Source organism: Hyperolius riggenbachi, chromosome 11 (assembly GCF_040937935.1).
Source record: "Hyperolius riggenbachi isolate aHypRig1 chromosome 11, aHypRig1.pri, whole genome shotgun sequence".
Lineage (NCBI taxonomy): Eukaryota > Metazoa > Chordata > Amphibia > Anura > Hyperoliidae > Hyperolius > Hyperolius riggenbachi.
The window spans coordinates 53232223-53251659 of NC_090656.1; the positions used below are offsets into that span (position 1 = coordinate 53232223).

At 49.8% G+C, this 19437-nt stretch overlaps 1 protein-coding gene across 2 annotated transcripts in view; it reads left to right on the plus strand.

Annotated features, from left to right (window-relative positions):
* Positions 1-19437, plus strand: part of LOC137538901 (cocaine esterase-like) — a 60497-nt gene that overhangs the window by 32718 nt on the left and 8342 nt on the right. For both annotated transcript variants that reach the window (XM_068261323.1, XM_068261324.1), the window contains one exon: positions 15414-15561. In XM_068261323.1, the coding sequence (XP_068117424.1) occupies positions 15414-15561 (148 nt within the window). The remainder of the gene's footprint in view (positions 1-15413; positions 15562-19437) is intronic.

Consider the following 19437-nt stretch of genomic DNA (forward strand, 5'->3'; position numbering starts at 1 on the left):
CAACAGGAAGTAGTAGAACAGTACAGTATAAGAAACAGTGCAATATAAAGTGTAGTGTACAATATTATTACAAACAATAAATATTGTCACATGTCATTCTTTTTTGTATGAAAACAATTGATCTCTTCTTTCCCAACAGCTATAAAACGGTGTCCTGTTTACAAAAGCAATATTATATTAAAAATACAGCCTCATGCTGCCATCTAGTGGCCAATATCCAAAACTACATATCAAATAAAATTTCTTATAAATATATTCCACTACTCATTTGAAATAAAACAGCTCAGATCCAATTCAATATTCAGACCTTGTGGAGCCATACTGTTCAATTCATGAACCCACTTCGTCTCTAATTTAGAGACTTCCCTGATTTTATTAGATCCCCCCCAATTATTAATATGATTTTGGATACCACAAAAAAAAAATCAAACCTGAAGGATCTTTTTGGTGTTTCAATCGAAACTGATCTGAAACAGAATGGCCCTCTACTCCATTTTTAATATCATTAACATGCTCTGACAAACGTTTCCTTATGCTGGGTACACACGATGAGATTTCCCGTTCGATTCCCGGATCGATTCGATTAAATCAAACATGTTCGATTGCATTTCGATCGTTTTTTCCGTCGATTTTTGCATACCTATCATGAAAAAATCGATCGAAATCCAATCGAACATGTTTGATTTAATCGAATCGATCCGGGAATCGAACGGGAAATCTCATCGTGTGTACCCAGCATAAGGCTGGTTTCACAGTGGGACGTTACAGGCGCACGTTAGAGCAGCCTGTAACGCAGCCCACCGCACAGCAATGAAAAATCAATGGGCTGTTCACAGTGCCCACGTTGCGTTACAGTGTAACGCTGCGCCATAAGACAACGTACTGCATGCAGTACTTTACACGCGGCTGAGCCGCGTTAGACTGCTTGCACATGCTCAGTAAAGTTGGGGAGGAGCGGAGAGCGGCCGGGCACAAGGCTAATTAATATTCACTGCACTCAGTGACGTGCAGTGTTTACTTCCTGGAGCGGCCGCTCTGTGCGGTGATTGGTCGGGCGGGACCACGTGATGCCGCATGCGTCCAAGAGTGCGCATCACGGTATCACGGATGCCAGAGTGAGCTGCACAACGCGGCTCACTCTGACGTCCACATCAGAGAGCACCAGGCGTTGCGTTAGGGGCACGTTATGCGACCTTAACGTCCCCTAAAACGCAACGTCCTGGGGTGAAACCAGCCTCGATCTCCTTTTAGTTCTTCCAATGTATCTTAAGCCACATGGGCAGATGAAGAGATACACTACATATTCTGACTCACACATAATAAATTCTTTAATATCCTAAGTCCCACAAAAGGTAGTTTGTATTCTAGTAGTTTCTATACAAGTTATGCATGGTGTACATTTTCTACATCTATAAAACCCTTTATCTCCAAAGAAGCTCAAGCCTCTATAAAGAGGTTGGTCTATAGCACTGCTGGTTATAATATCTTTTTGTTGTACTTGGCGAAATAAATGATTCTGATTTTGATTTATATTTGGTGCATGTCTATATATCATTTCTGGCCATTCAGGCACTACAGGGCCCAATATTGGATCTTCTTTCAGTAACGGTCAAAGTTTATTTACAATCTTTTTAATTTTCTTATGATGTACACTATAATCTGTCACAAAAAAACAAAATAAAGTCTTCTTTCCTATTTTTTTTGCTTTTCTCTCAATAGAATGGATCTGTTTCTATAATTTCATTCTTCAGTTCTTCCAACTCATTTCTTTCATAGCCTTTCTTAAAGGACAACTGAAGTGAGAGGTATAAGGAGGCTGCCATCTTTATTTCATTTTAAGCAATACCAGTTGCCTGGCAGCCCTGCTGAGCCTCTGCCTATAATACTTTTAGCCATAGACCCTGAACAAACATGCAGCAGATCAGGCGTTTCTGACATTTTTGTCAGATCTGACAAGATTAGCTGCATGCCTGTTTCTGGTGTGATTCAGACACACGCAGCCAAATAGATCAGCAGGGCTGCCAGGCAATGTGTATTGTTTAAAATGAAATAAATATGGCAGACTCCATATTCTTCTCACTTAAGTTCCCATTTAACAAATCTTTCTATTAAAATCTCAGCCTCCTCTTTAAAATCTTCCGTATTGCTATATTTTCTATAAATCCTCATTAAGGCCTAGTGCACACCAGAGCGTTTCCGCTGCGGTTTGCGATCCTCCTGCGGGTGCGGATCCGCTAGGGTAATGTATTTCAATGGGCTGGTGCACACCAGAGCGGGAGGCGTTTTGCAGAAACGCATACTCCCGGGCTGCAGCAGATTTTGGATTGCGGATGCGTTTCTGCCTCAATGTTAAGTATAGGAAAAACGCAAACCGCTCTGAAAAACGGCACTTCAGAGCGGTTTGCCAGGCGTTTTTTGTTACAGTAGCTGTTCAGTAACAGCTTTACTGTAACAATACAGGAAATCTACTACACCAAAACCGCTACACAAAACCGCAAAACGCTAGCTGAAACGCTACAGAAAAAGAAGAAAAAGCGTTTCAAAATCTGCTAGCATTTTGCGGATCTGCTAGCGGTTTTTGGTGTGCACCAGGCCTAATTGACCCGTTGGGACTGCCCTTATCCAATTCTCATTATGGCAGCCCCCAACAGGGATAAAGCTATCTCTGTCAGTGGGTTTGAAATATGTTCTTGTTGTAAGGACTATTCAAATTAATCTGTAAATCTAAAAAATGTATATTCTCTTTACTATACTCACAGTTTAGTCTGATGTTAAGCTCATTCATGTTTAATTTTTCAATAAATTCCAACAAAGATAGCTTCTCATTTTTCCACATAAAGAGCACGTCTATTATTATTATTATTATTATTATTTTTTATTTATATAGCGCCAACATATTCCGCAGCGCTTTACAAAGCACAATAAGATGACAAGGGGAACATAGATACAACTAACAAATGTACAGCAGAGTTCCAAGCAGCACAAATATTGTTACAAGAACAGTAAACATTAGGAGGATGACCCTGCCCTTGCGAGCTTACAATCTAATGGGTTGTGAGGGACACACTAGGTAAGGGGGTGGAGGATGGATGAGGCAGTGATTCTTTTCCTCTGATTACATTGTGACAGAGAAGTAAATAAGGGCTATAGAATGTTACAACAATAACAATAACATTTATATAGTGCTTTTCTCCCTGGGGACTCAAAACGCTGTGACCCTGCATTATGCAGTCTCAAAGGCTAGGGAAAAGAGGTGAGTTTTTAGCCTTTTTTTAAAGCTGTCCAGAGAGGGAGCCTCTCGTACTGATTGTGGAAGTGAGTTCCATAGAGTAGGGGCTGCATAGGAAAAGGCCCGAGCACCAAATGTTAAGTGTATCCTGGGAATAACCAGCTTCATCTTGTTGGCAGAGCGGAGGGTGCGTGGAGGGGCATAAAGTTCCAATAGATCCGCTATGTATTTGGGTCCCATGTGGTGTAGAGCCTTGAATGTCAGCAGGCAGATCTTAAAATTGATTCTCCATTTTACTGGTAACCAGTGAAGAGTTTGCAGTACTGGGGTGATGTGTGAGCTGCGGGGGGCATTGGCTAGGAGTCTGGCTGCAGCATTCTGTACTAGCTGTAAAGGGGCGCAGAACCTTTTCTGTAGATCCGATGAACAGGGCGTTGCAGTAGTCTAGGCGGGAGGATACAAATGCACGAACCAGGGCAGGTAGGTCTTCAGCTGGGATAAGGTGTTTGATTTTCGCTATATTTCTTAGGTGGAAGAAGGAAGACTTGACGACAGCTGATATCTGCTGTTTGAGTTTTAGATTTCCATCCAGGATCACCCCAAGGTTTCGCACAGAGTCTTTATACTGTACAGTATCTCCCCCAATTGCTAGTTTGAGGTGGTGAGCGTTTTGAACTTTATCCATCATGTGTGGACCACCTACCACCAACACCTCTGTTTTGTCAGAGTTTAGCCTCAGCCAGCTGGTGTTCATCCAATTTTGTAAATCCACTAGACACGCATTTATGGATGCTGATGGGTCTTGGGTGCCAGGCTTGAAGGACAGATACAGTTGTGTGTCATCCAGGGGCGTAGGGCCTGTGGTCGCAACGGTCGCCTCGGCGACCGGGCCCGGCTCCTGAAGAGGCGGGGGAGGGGCCCGGGGGGCCCATGTCCGTTTGGACTCGGAGATCCCTGCGTGCGTTATTGGGAGGGGGGAGCTGCAGCCGTGGGGAGGGCAGTCCGACCTCTCCCCGGGCCCCCCCCTCCCCCTCAGATGCAGAGTGCGCAGCGCACGGAAGCGCTGTAGGCAGAACTCACCTGCCTGCGTTCCAAGCGCCGCTGGTCTCCTCCCGCTCTGCATAGATCTGCTGTTACACACTGCTTCCGGCTAAACAGGAAGCAGTGTGTAACAACATCTATACAGAGCGGGAGGAGACCAGCGGCGCAGGGACGGAGGTGAGTTCCGCCTACAGCGCTTCCGTGCGCTGCGCACTCTGCATCTGAGGGGGAGAGGAAGGGAGGGAGAGGGCAGCTAGCGACCTACCTACCTACCTAACCTACCCTGGGGGGCCAGCTACCTACCTAACCTATCCTGGGGGGCAGCTACCTACCTAACCTACCCTGGGGGGCCAGCTACCTACCTAACCTATCCTGGGGGGCCAGCTACCTACCTAACCTATCCTGGGGGGCCAGCTACCTACCTAACCTATCCTGGGGGGCCAGCTACCTACCTAACCTATCCTGGGGGGCAGCTACCTACCTAACCTATCCTGGGGGGGCCAGCTACCTACCTAACCTATCCTTGGGGGCCAGCTACCTACCTAACCTATCCTGGGGGGCCAGCTACCTACCTAACCTATCCTGGGGGGCCAGCTACCTACCTAACCTATCCTGGGGGGCCAGCTACCTACCTAACCTATCCTGGGGGGCCAGCTACCTACCTAACCTATCCTGGGGGGCAGCTACCTACCTAAGCTATCCTGGGGGGGCAGCTACCTAACCTATCCTGGGGGGGCAGCTACCTAACCTATCCTGGGGGGGCAGCTACCTACTTAACCTATCCTGGGGGGCCAGCTACCTACCTAACCTATCCTGGGGGGGCCAGCTACCTACCTAACCTATCCTGGGGGGCCAGCTACCTACCTAACCTACCCTGGGGGGCCAGCTACCTACCTAACCTATCCTGGGGGGCCAGCTACCTACCTAACCTATCCTGGGGGGCCAGCTACCTACCTAACCTATCCTGGGGGGCCAGCTACCTACCTAACCTATCCTGGGGGGCCAGCTACCTACCTAACCTATCCTGGGGGGCAGCTACCTACCTAACCTATCCTGGGGGGCCAGCTACCTACCTAACCTATCCTGGGGGGCCAGCTACCTACCTAACCTATCCTGGGGGGCCAGCTACCTACCTAACCTATCCTGGGGGGCCAGCTACCTACCTAACCTATCCTGGGGGGCCAGCTACCTACCTAACCTATCCTGGGGGGCCAGCTACCTACCTAACCTATCCTGGGGGGCCAGCTACCTACCTAACCTATCCTGGGAGGCCAGCTACCTACCTAACCTATCCTGGGGGGCCAGCTACCTACCTAACCTATCCTGGGGGGCCAGCTACCTACCTAACCTATCCTGGGGGGCCAGCTACCTACCTAACCTATCCTGGGGGGCCAGCTACCTACCTAACCTATCCTGGGGGGCCAGCTACCTACCTAACCTATCCTGGGGGGCAGCTACCTACTCTAACCTATCCGGGGGGGCAGCTACCTACTCTAACCTATCCTGGGGGGCCAGCTACCTACCTAACCTATCCTGGGGGGCCGGCTACCTACCTAACCTATCCTGGGGGGCCAGCTACCTACCTAACCTATCCTGGGGGGCCAGCTACCTACCTAACCTATCCTGGGGGGCCAGCTACCTACCTAACCTATCCTGGGGGGCCAGCTACCTACCTAACCTATCCTGGGGGGCAGCTACCTACCTAACCTATCCTGGGGGGCCAGCTACCTACCTAACCTATCCTGGGGGGCCAGCTACCTACCTAACCTATCCTGGGGGGCCAGCTACCTACCTAACCTATCCTGGGGGGCAGCTACCTACTCTAACCTATCCGGGGGGGCAGCTACCTACTCTAACCTATCCTGGGGGGCCAGCTACCTACCTAACCTATCCTGGGGGGCCAGCTACCTACCTAACCTATCCTGGGGGGCCAGCTACCTACCTAACCTATCCTGGGGGGCCAGCTACCTACCTAACCTATCCTGGGGGGCCAGCTACCTACCTAACCTATCCTGGGGGGCAGCTACCTACCTAAGCTATCCTGGGGGGGCAGCTACCTAACCTATCCTGGGGGGGCAGCTACCTAACCTATCCTGGGGGGGCAGCTACCTACTTAACCTATCCTGGGGGGCCAGCTACCTACCTAACCTATCCTGGGGGGGCCAGCTACCTACCTAACCTATCCTGGGGGGCCAGCTACCTACCTAACCTATCCTGGGGGGCAGCTACCTACTCTAACCTATCCGGGGGGGCAGCTACCTACTCTAACCTATCCTGGGGGAAAGCTACCTAATCTATCCTGGGGGGCAGCTACCTAACCTATCCTGGGGGGCACCTACCTCATCTAACCTATACTGGGGGGCAGCTACCTAATCTAACCTATACTGGGGGGCACCTACCTATCTAACCTGGGGGCACTTAATTGTCTAACCTGTATTCGGGGCACCTAGCTAGCCTATACAGGTGGCAACTATACTGGCTACCTATATTGGAGGCACCTACCTAACTAACCTATACTGGGGGCACCTACCTATCTAACCTATGCTGGGGGCAACTATTCTGGCTACCTATATTAGAGGCACCCACCTAGCTAACCTGTACTGGCGGCGCCTGCCTATCTAACCTATACTGGGGGCAACTATACTGGCTACCTATGCTGGAGGCACCTACCTGGCTAACCTATACCGGGGGCAACTATACTGGCGTACCTATGCCTGGCTACCTATACTGGGGGGACCTATAGCTGGCTATAGGGATTCGGATATGTGTGTGCGTCGGGTGTTGCCGGGGGAGGGGGGCTGTTGTTGCCGTGGGGGGGGGGGGGCCCACATCCAGATTCCGCATCGGGGCCCAGAGGTTTGTAGCTACGCCACTGGTGTCATCTGCATAACAATGGTATCCTAGGCCATAGTTCTGGATTATTTTGCCCAGTGGGAGCATGTAGACTGCAAAGAGTAATGGTGATAGTACAGAACCCTGTGGAACTCCATAGGGAAGTGGCACTGGATTAGAGTAGTGTGTGCCCAGACATACTTGCTGTGTCCTGCCAGATAGGAAGGTCTGAAACCAGCTAAGAACAGTACCCCTTAGGCCACAGTAATTCTTCAGTCGCTGGATTATAAGCTTGTCTGAAAAGGTGTGTTTTAAGAGTGCGTTTGAAGATATCCAGGTTTGGAGCATGACGTACAGGCTGTGGAAGAGAGTTCCAGATAAGGGATGATGCTCGTGTAAAGTCTTGGATGCGAGCATGAGAGGAGGTGATCAGCTTAGAGGCCAGGAGAATTTCTTGGGAGGAGCGAAGGTTGCGGGAGGGACAATATCTTGAGATTAGTGAGGAGATGTATGGAGGAGACAACTCGTGGAGGGCTTTGTATGTTAGAGTCAGGAGTTTGAACTGGATCCTCTGGGTAATGGGTAACCAGTGGAGAGAATGGCACAGTGGGGATGCATCGGAAGAGCGTGTGGAGAGGTGAATGAGGCGGGCCGCTGAATTTAGAAGGGATTGGAGAGGTGCTAGCTTTTTTTGTGGTAGCCCACAGAGCAGGGTGTTGCAGTAGTCTAGGCGGGAGATGATTAAGGCATGAACAAGCATTTTGGTGGTTTCTTGTGTAAGGAAGGGACGGATACGGAATATATTTTTGAGCTGGAAATAGCAGTTGGTGGTTAATGAGGCAATGTGAGGTTTAAAGGAGAGCTCTGAGTCAAGTATAACCCCCAAACAGCGGGCCTTAGTGGTTGAGGTTATTGGGGTGTTGTCTACCGTTATTAGTGTTGGGCGATGTCACTGGAGCCCTCAGTGGCTGACCGCACTTAGCCTTCTAAACGGTGCCAGCGCACAGATCGTGCGAACTCTGGTCGCAGTCAATGCGCAGGAACCGTTAAGAATTAGCCGCAGACAACTCCGAAGGGAGCCTGTGAGACACGGGTAATTACAACGTCACCTACTGGTTCAGAGTAAACTGCCACCACCGCGGTTACTATGGGACCGTGGGGCCCACTAACTGACTGACTAATCCTGCGAATAAAACGGTTAAACACACGATATTCTGTCTAGCCAACAACAAACAAACAGTAGCGTATCTTCAGAGACCCGGGATCATTTCTGTGTGTGCTGATAAGCAGGGTAGCGGAAAGTGAATGACTTGGAGAAAGTCGTTTATTCACGCAATATAAATAATTAATATATACAGACAATTATTAAAAATCACAATTATTAAGACAGTAATAGCCAGTATGAAAAATAAAAGAAGGGAGAAAAATACTTAGTTCCTGGAAAGATGTCCTTATTGTGGGAAGAGTCATAAAGTTCTTGGTTTCAAAGTCCAGAGTTCAGAGTTCAGACCAGGTGGATGCCAGCATATCCTCAAGCTGGCATCTGATGAGTGCAAGATGGTTCAATGTGGAGGACACTGAGTTTGGGTCCTCAGCCATTCTTATGCCCCTGCTTCAGTAGGAGGGAGTGAGGGCGGGGAGCCATACACCCCCTTCAAAGATGAGATGAGCCCTCCCCTTGTACTGGGGCTAGAAATCATATCTACCCATATATGGGCTCTATCTCACAGAACCGTACAGGTCAGGGCAGATTTATTAACATTTTCAGGTCTGTCTCGATTTACCCAGCGCCCTGATACCAGACATGAGGGGTGGGACCCCTGTGGTATCATCAGGGCCTTTTCAAACTGCCTAACTGGCAGTCCTTACCTCAGAATGTTCTGAAACTTCCTCAGAACCAGCACCGGGGCTCATGCTACACTTCCCCCACGTTTGGTGAAGCTGCCATCTCAGGAACCCCAGAAATATGACAGATCTGGGAAGTTATGGATTTGCTATGAGACTCAGGTTATTCCCAGGCAAAGGCTCTTTGAAGTTTGGAGCAGCCAGCGAGGTGTCGCCTCCCCTGCTGGGAATGAGCCAGTGGGTCTGGCTTTTAGCCCAACTAGATTGCTCCTGCCATGGTGCTTGTCACCTTATACCTGATGGATGGGCCATCAGCACAGCTTGAAGCCAGGGACTCTCTGGGGCAGATTAGGCTCAGGCTCATTAGCATATCAAAAGAGCCAGCCAGCCTTTGGAATGGTGCTCTCTTTGCTAAGAAAAGGACTTCAGCTGTCCCTACACACTCAACCCAGATTGTATCGTTTTGAAGCGCAATCGATGCAGGGATCGAGTGCGATCGTTCTTTTCTTCACGGGCGGTTCCAGGACGCGCCTGCGTCCCCGCAATCGTCCGTGACAGCCCTCCCCCTTGTCCGTGGCTTAGCCACTCATCCGCAAGATGTGTGGCGGCGCCGCTAACCTGGCTGACGGGCCTCGAGTTGCCGGTACGGCAGGAAAACCTAGTGGAGCCTGTGGCTCGGTTCCCCTGGACCGGTCGCGGTCTGCTACCCTCAGGGTTGACCCAACATGAACCGTTCTGGACAGGGCGTTTGCGCCACTGCAGTCGGACGTGGTGTCTGCCGGGACTGCTGACAACGGGCAGTGGGTTGGTTAGGTCAACAGCCAGCCCACGCAGGGTTCCCCTGCTGAGTGGCTGTGGACCTAAGGGAACCCCGCGGGAATCCCTGGACCTTCCCAGCTCCTGACAGACGGCACATGCCCTGCAGTAGTTGGCTACATCCCTGTTCATCCGGGGCCAATAAAACTGTTTCCGAATACCGGCGAGTGTCTTGCGGACACCCGAGTGCCCTGTCAGAGGATTACCATGTGCGGATTTCAGCACATGTCCCCTGAACGCACTCGGGACCACAAGCCACTTGGTATCCGCGTGGGATCTACCTGTAGGGGGCTGTACAGACTCACTGTACAGTCTCCCACCTTCCCAGTACACCTTGAAAGCAGCCCCGTCTGCGAGGGGCTCAGCGGCTTGCTGCCTGAGCACCTCCAGGCTCGGGTCACTTTGTAGTGCGGCTGAGAATATGGCGCTGTCAGTTTCAGCCAACTGGCTCATGTCACACGAGGCCAGCGGCTGAAAGGTCTCATCCCTGCGGTCAGAGGAGGGGGAGGAGGCCGGAACCCCCTCCACCTGTTCTGAGCTCGGGTTCTGAGCAGTGCAGCTGCGCGGTACTGCTAGCACAGGTACACTGTCAGAATGGCACAGACGGGCATTACTCAAATCATCATTGCATGCAGTAATGACATTGACAGGTATAGACATTTTTTCATTACAGACAGGTTGTACAAGAAACTCAGGTACAGTTACAGCATCATCACAACAGACAGTCTGTACCTCAAACTCAGGTGCCTTTGAAGCAGGCACTATTGAACCTGGTACCCTTGAACTGGGCACATTCAACCCACCTCCCCCTGGTGCTCCCCCAAGTGTATAAAGTACCTGGTGGTGGGTGGAGAGTCCGTCTCCTTCCGTGAGCGACAAGGCGGTCGTGGCAGGTTCATAGTAGGACACAAGCTTGCCCAAATCAGTCCCCAGCAACACAGGGACTGGGAGATCCTTCATAACCCCAACAACCCTTTCTTGGATTCCTAATCCCCAATCAAGCTTCACTGTCGCGTGGGCTATGTGAAAAAGGGTGCCCTCTACTCCAGTAAGGGCAAGGGATCGGCTGGAGCTGATGCTCTCCTTTGGCACAAGGTGTGAGTGAACTAACGTGATGTCAGCTCCGGTGTCTCGAAATCCGGTGACAACTTTGCCGTTCACTCTAACAAGTTGCTGCTGGTCGGTTCGGTCGCGGATTTCCTTTCCGCGGGCAAACAGGACAAAATCTGATGATCCCGGCTGTGGTTCGCTGGCGGGTTGCCTCTGCTGTGGGTGAGGTACAGGTGATGCAGATGATCCAGGTGCTGGTGGTGTCTGTCTCCGCTCCGGACAGTCGAATTTCATGTGTCCGGGCTGGCGGCAGTAGTGACAGGTGACCTCTCCAGGCGCTGCAGGCCTGGGTGCAGCAGCTGCGCTGGGTGGCCTCTGTGGCGGACGGCTCACAGGGGCAGGAGAGTCTGCCAGAGTATTGGGCTGACCTCCTCTCCAGCTGGATGGGGCAGTTCTGCGGGTATCAGCCACCCGGGTAGTTGCAAAAGTCTCAGCAAGGTCTGCAGCGACAGTTGCTGAAGCCGGCTTGCGTTCTAGCACAAATTGTCGTACATCAGCAGGGCAAATGTTCAGAAATTGTTCCAGGACTATCAAGTCCTCCAGGACATCATAAGACCCTTTGGTGAGGCCTAGAGTCCACTGCCGGAGTGTGGTGAGCAAGCTGCTGGCCACATCTCGGTACGAATCAGAAGGCTTTTTCTGCCAGGCCCTGAACTTTTTCCGATAGGCTTCTGGCGTCAGCTGGTACTTAGTAATGATAGCGTCTTTTATAGCAGCATAATCATTATCCTTCTCCGCAGGCAATTCTGCGAAGGCATCAAGCGCTTTGTAGCGCAGCAAAGGTGTCAGATGTCTGGCCCACTGGTCTTGGGACAGACGATACTGACGGCATGCTTTTTCAAAAGACCACAAAAACAAGTCAATGTCTGTGTCTTTTTCAATATTAGCAAATTTAAACTTTGCACTTACGGGTGCTGCAGCTCCTTCAGCAGGGAGGCTGGGCGGTGAACTCCGGCTGGCCTGTTGCACTTTTGCCATGTTTAGCTCATGCTGTCGTTGGCGTTCCCGCTCAGCGGCATCCCTCTCCGCGTGGCGTTCTGCAGCAGCAGCAGCAGCAGCAGCCTTGCGTTCTGCAGATTGGCGTTCCCGCTCCTCGCGGGCTTCCATGTACTGCATGTACTTGTCCAGGTCAGTCTCCATCAGCTTTTGTAATGCCTGCTGCATCACCGGGTCAGCACCCCTGGACAGTCCAGTACTGGCCAGTTCCGGGCGAGTATTTTCAGAAACTTTGGGGTTGGGGTCCACACTGACATTCTCCTGCGTAACTGTTGATGCAGGGCCCTCAGGATGCACAACCTCTGTACGGTCAGGAGTCTCAGTCTCTGGTTCCCCTTGCCTTGAGTCAGATGGGTCAGCGTCTACCTCAGCAGACACATCCAGCTCCTGCAGTTGCTGGGTATCCCATTGAAACAATTCCGTTACCAGGTCCGCTTGTTTCTTGCGGCCGACATCAATGCCTCTCTCTTGGCAAAGATTTTGCAGGTCCGCCAGGCACATTTTCTTGTAGTTCCCGGACATTTCCACGCCAAATAAAATAAAACTTTTGGGGAGGGGTACTGGCTACACAGTCTCTCTGTATATATAAAAAATATATTGCCTTCCAGCTACACCAACGAATTAGTTCGTTTCTCGATAGCGCTAGCGCTATCGCAGATACTTTCAGCACAACACAGGTCCCAACCGCTGCCTAACACTGTCACTGGAGCCCTCAGTGGCTGACCGCACTTAGCCTTCTAAACGGTGCCAGCGCACAGATCGTGCGAACTCTGGTCGCAATCAATGCGCAGGAACCGTTAAGAATTAGCCGCAGACAACTCCGAAGGGAGCCTGTGAGACACGGGTAATTACAACGTCACCTACTGGTTCAGAGTAAACTGCCACCACCGCGGTTACTATGGGACCGTGGGGCCCACTAACTGACTGACTAATCCTGCGAATAAAACGGTTAAACACACGATATTCTGTCTAGCCAACAACAAACAAACAGTAGCGTATCTTCAGAGACCCGGGATCATTTCTGTGTGTGCTGATAAGCAGGGTAGCGGAAAGTGAATGACTTGGAGAAAGTCGTTTATTCACGCAATATAAATAATTAATATATACAGACAATTATTAAAAATCACAATTATTAAGACAGTAATAGCCAGTATGAAAAATAAAAGAAGGGAGAAAAATACTTAGTTCCTGGAAAGATGTCCTTATTGTGGGAAGAGTCATAAAGTTCTTGGTTTCAAAGTCCAGAGTTCAGAGTTCAGACCAGGTGGATGCCAGCATATCCTCAAGCTGGCATCTGATGAGTGCAAGATGGTTCAATGTGGAGGACACTGAGTTTGGGTCCTCAGCCATTCTTATGCCCCTGCTTCAGTAGGAGGGAGTGAGGGCGGGGAGCCATACACCCCCTTCAAAGATGAGATGAGCCCTCCCCTTGTACTGGGGCTAGAAATCATATCTACCCATATATGGGCTCTATCTCACAGAACCGTACAGGTCAGGGCAGATTTATTAACATTTTCAGGTCTGTCTCGATTTACCCAGCGCCCTGATACCAGACATGAGGGGTGGGACCCCTGTGGTATCATCAGGGCCTTTTCAAACTGCCTAACTGGCAGTCCTTACCTCAGAATGTTCTGAAACTTCCTCAGAACCAGCACCGGGGCTCATGCTACACTTCCCCCACGTTTGGTGAAGCTGCCATCTCAGGAACCCCAGAAATATGACAGATCTGGGAAGTTATGGATTTGCTATGAGACTCAGGTTATTCCCAGGCAAAGGCTCTTTGAAGTTTGGAGCAGCCAGCGAGGTGTCGCCTCCCCTGCTGGGAATGAGCCAGTGGGTCTGGCTTTTAGCCCAACTAGATTGCTCCTGCCATGGTGCTTGTCACCTTATACCTGATGGATGGGCCATCAGCACAGCTTGAAGCCAGGGACTCTCTGGGGCAGATTAGGCTCAGGCTCATTAGCATATCAAAAGAGCCAGCCAGCCTTTGGAATGGTGCTCTCTTTGCTAAGAAAAGGACTTCAGCTGTCCCTACACACTCAACCCAGATTGTATCGTTTTGAAGCGCAATCGATGCAGGGATCGAGTGCGATCGTTCTTTTCTTCACGGGCGGTTCCAGGACGCGCCTGCGTCCCCGCAATCGTCCGTGACAGGCGAACACCTGGATGTTCGGGTTCGGGTCCGTTCCAGATGTTCGGCATGTTCGGCCCGAACCCCGACCTCAATGGAAGTCAATGGGACCCCCGAACATGCCGCTTTTGGGGGCCTATGGGGTCACAGGCATAAGGGGGGAGCATGCCCCGATCGCGGGGGGGGGGGGGGTCGGAAATTCCCCCCACCCCCTCCGCTAGCGCTCCCCCCTCTGCCCGCTTCCCCATAAAAAAAGTTTGCGGAAAGTTAATAGTACCTGGTGTGGCTGGCTGGCTGCTGGCAGTGACTACTAGGAGACGCGTTGAGGCCGTGCAGCGGGCGGTTCAGCGGTAGTACCCTTGTGGTACTTCCGCCCTTTCTCTGACCTCACGTCCTCTACGTGATGACGCATACGAGGGTACGCGTCACGCAGAGGGGGGAGCGCTAGCGGAGGGGGTGGGGGGAATTTCCGACCCCTCCCCCGTGATCGGGGCATGCTGCCCCCTTATGCCTGCAACCCCATAGGGGGGCCGTATTCGGGCGAACAGGGCCCTGTTCGGGGGGCATTGAGTAGTTCGGGCGAACCCGAACTAAAAGGCCGAACACCATCAGGTGTTCGGCCGAACTCGAACATCACCCGAACAGGGTGATGTTCTGCAGAACCCGAACAGTGGTGAACACTGTTCGCCCAACACTAACCGTTATGGTTGCAATTGGTGGGGGTGTAGATAGCGATGGTGGAAAAATCACAATTTCCGTTTTAGTCATGTTGAGTTTGAGGAAGCGGGAGGACATGAATGCAGAAACGGCACGTAGACAGTCTATGTACTGTCCCCCAGCATAAGTTCTGGGCTGCTAGCCATGTCTACTTCTGAATAGCTTGCTTATTATCTGAGGACCACAGTACCTTTGTGAGATTCCCTGTAGCTTCACTGGGTTGTTAGGTGCTTGGCTGTGCTGTCTGAAGTTTTGCAATCTGTGTCTCTGTGTCTGGTCATCCAATGACTGGGCCCAGAACCTGATGGAGTAGAGTGGTCTGTACATGCAGATAGGCACCCAGTATAACAAGTTAGATTTTTCTACTGAAGGAAATCTTGCGGAGATAAATCATACACCACCATCAGAAAATGCAGTTTACTTAGAACAGAGAGCAACACATAGTGAATACACGACATAGCAATCCCATAAAGATCATCATCACATTTTACACATAGTGGTTGTTTTACTATACTGCAGTCTAGGTAACAATCCTGTTGATACTTCCAACGAAACCAAAAATTGGATTGAAATGCAGCAAGTGGAAAAGTGCCCTTAGAATGGTATGAGAAGTCACTTTCTAATGTTGGCCTTTGCGGAAATCTGAACATTATTATTTGGAACTGAGTAGTGAGAAGCTGTTTGATGCATTTTCAGGGTTCATTTCCCAACATTCCTGTTTCTTTGCTGGATGAATATTTTGGCGACACAGACGACCCTCTGGTGATCAGGAATCGCTACCTCGACCTACAAGGCGACGTCATGTTTGTCATCCCAGCAATCAGCATCGCAAAACATCACCGAGGTACGAGAAATACCACTGCATGGCCTAAATCCAGATCACCACAGTACAACTTGCACAAGAAAAGACAGGTTTTCATATAAGACTGAATACACGTAGGCCCGCTATCTTGTCTGTGCAGCTCTGGTGCTGAGCTGAAGAACTAATCACATTTTACTGTTTTTTTTCCTGTTCATACTACGACAGAACATTCAGAAAACTTTGTACAAAGTGGTGATTAGAAACTGATATATTCTCTGACTTGTAACTTCTCTACTGACAGCTGAGCAGGGTAAAAATGCTCTGAATTCTCTCTCTTCTATTCATTGTGCTGACATCATCATTCACCAGCAAGATGGCAGCTCACATGGAGGCAGAAATATAGGCTGCAGAAGTGAAGGAAATCAAGTAACAGATTTAGCTGTTTTCCCTTATACAGTCCACTCTTGCAGTGGTGTACCTAGAGAATTTGACACCTGGCACTGATTATTTAGAGACACTCCCCCCACAAACAAATTTTTTTTTGATGGGAGTGTAGATGCATTGGGGTGCCAAGCATGTCGCTACAAATTTTGGGGGATTTTTTGGGAAAAGGAGTCATCAGGAAGTAATCAGGCTGTGGACGAGGGATGCTCATCACGAGGTCGTGATCATGAGTAACTCATGATCACCAGGGCTGTGGAGTCGGTACAAAAATCTTCCGACTCCAACTCCGACTCCTCAGGTTATGAAACCACGACTCCGACTCCGGGTAACCAAATTGGCCCCGACTCCTCGACTCCGACTCCTTAGTCTAATATTTAACAGGGCATTGGATTTTGTACAAAAATCACCTGACTCCGGCTCCCGACTCCGACTCCTCAGTTTATGAAAACACGACTCCGACTCCGGGTGCCCAAAATTGCCCCGACCCCTTGACTCCGACTCCAACTCCGACTCCACAGCCCTGATGATCACAAGCCGTCTCGTGATTGCACTCATTACCCGACTCGTGATCACGAGTTACTTTTGATCACTAGTCGGTATTCGTGATTAAAAACCCGCCGAATTTAGCGGTTAATAGCTACATGCTAGAAACACCAAATTTTTCAAAAAGACCTTTATAGTTTTTGAGAAAACCGATTTTAAAGTTTCAAAGGAAAAAAGTATACATTTAAATGCGGTAAATGACAGTTAATGTATTTTCCGCATTTAAATGTATAATTTTTTCCTTTGAAACTTTAAAATCGATTTTCTCAAAAACTAAAAAAAAAAGATCTTTTTGAAAACATTTTTTTCCTCTTGTTCCCACTGTTCTTCTTGACATATCTGGCAAATTTGGTGTTGCTAGCATGTAAGGTGGCTTTGCTATTAACTGGGCTTTTAATAACGAATTCCACTCGTGATTCCTGATTACATGCGGTTATTCGACTCAAAACCGCACTGAAGTCGAATATCCCTTTCTACTTTCAATTTGTAAGTGGGCGGAGTCAAATTCATGATTGGGGGTATCCGAGCACCACTACTATGGATAAAGCTAACCGTTATGAATCTCTGTACTCTATACAGTGCTGCAGAAGATGTCAGTGCGATATAAATATACAATAATAATATGGTAGGACATTAGACTATGACTATGGTACGATAAGATTATGAGCTCCTCTTAGGACAGTCAGAAAAGGGGGCAGCAGAAGTATCAGACACATCTTCAGCTTCTCTTGGGTTTCAGCAACATCAGCAAATTTCCCGAGAGCCACCAGGAGAAATACTAACTAACAGCTTGAACAATTAGCTGGCTGACTTGGGGGTTGATTCATTTTGTAGGACGAGATCCGTGCACTTTGGCTCATTAGGCTATAAGATTACTTGAAATCAAGCTAATCTAAATTGCCTGGAGCTTGCTTCTTTGCTCACTACAGAAGTCGGCTATCAGCACCTGTATCACTGGCTTCTGCAACAGCAGACTGCCCTGCATTATTAATTACTCTGATCAGGATAAATAATGAATAGTCCAGGGCACTCTGATATTACAGCAGCCAGTGCACATGGCTACTAATGACAGGTAACTTCTGAAGAACTAAATACATCCTGCCACCTCTCCCTGCTAATGTCCCAGCTGCAGCACAGCAATCATTCTCTCTACTCACTCTGCTGCTCTGCACATTCACTCACTGCAGACTGTGTGTAGAGAGTGAGCAGACACATTGCCCACGGGATAGGAAGGGGGAGGGGTGCTACATCTATTGCAGGAAGTAGAACAGTCCCATGCACTGCCTCCTGCTATTTTCCAAAATGTTGCCCAAACTATGAAAAAAAGTCCCAGGTGGAAGAACACAGTGGCTGAGCACCATAGCATCACCCCTAGCCATGGCTGCACCCGGTGCTGTGAGCACCTGCAGCCCTATGGTAGGTACGCCACTGCACTCTCATACAGTAATTCCAAATAGTAAACACTCTTATACAGTAAAACATAACGGCTTACCAGCTATTAACAATCCACGATATAAGGTTGATAATCAGGAATGCCAGGGATCTCCCTGCAAGCAGATTACATAGGTCTCTCCGCTGTGGACACTCCTTCTGATGAACCAATAGGACTGAACAATAGGCAGTGTCTCCTGTAAAAGGTTCCTCCAAAGTTTTACATCAGCAGCAATATTGCATGACAAGCAAAGGAAGTATCTAAGTTTAGACTTTTCATTAAATGCATAAACAGAAAATAACAATGATAAAAAAATAACTTACAAGCGAGGACCCATTTCACAGGGAACCCCAAAGTTAAAAGAGAGCTCTATTTAAAGATCCCAGACAACAGGAATCAGTATGGTGAATCGCACACTGGTGTCCTCAGTGATCGATAGTGTAATCTGCCTGTAATCAACTGTAATATGCTGTTTAACCTCCTTGGCGGTGACCCCGTGTGTGACACGGGGTAAGCCGCCGGAGGGTGCCGCTCAGGCCCTGCTGGGCCGATTTACATAATTTTTTTGCTAGCACTTTGCTAGCTGCGTGTTTGGTCTGATCACCGTCGCCCGTCGCCGATGCGCCGCTGCCCGCCGCGATACAGAGCCCCCGCATACCCCTTGCGCAGCCTGGCCAATCGGCGCCAGGCTGCGCTATGGGGTGGATCGGGATTCCCTGTGATGTTACGACGTCGGCGACGTCGATGACGTCACTCCGATCCTTGCCATGCTGACGGGGGAAGCCCTCAAGGAAATCCCGTTCAGAACGGGATTTCCTTATGGGCAAGCGGCGCCGGCGGCGATCGGACGCTACGGGGGGACGCCGCAGGGAGGGGGGAAGCATGTAGCTACGCGCTAGGCTAGCTACATGCTAAAAAATAAAAAAAAAGTGAAAAAAAACCTCCCGCGGCTGCGCGGCCGCGGGAGTCATACCGCCAGGGGGGTTAATCAGGAGGCACATTGACTGGGACCCCATTTCCAGCTGAAAGAGGGGTGCTGCGGGTGACTGGAGCATTGCAGAATCACGGTGCGGGCACAGGGTACCTGCGGGTGTGGGGGGGGGGGGGGGGTGCTGGTAAACACCCCGGGTAAGTTAAATTGTTTTTTTTTGTTTTTTTTTGCTTTGGATTTTCTCTAATGCAAACCTGTGACTTTAATGGACAAAAAAGTTAGATACTTGCCTTGGTAGAGGGAAGCCTTGGGGTCCTCCAGAGGATTCTCTGATCATCCACTCCTCCTCCACTGCTGCTTAGGGCCTTCTTTTTTGTGGACAGTCTCCCATCTGTGAAAGAGCGTGACTTCCCTATGCAGGCGCAGTGACACCCGACACCTGCACAGTAGCATAGAGCCACTGACGCATGGGCGAAAAATAAAACATGCACAAGCGGCTCCAGTGCTGCCATATACTCATACATGAACAGGAGCGTGGCTGCGCGAACCTACTCTTGTTGACTCCCGA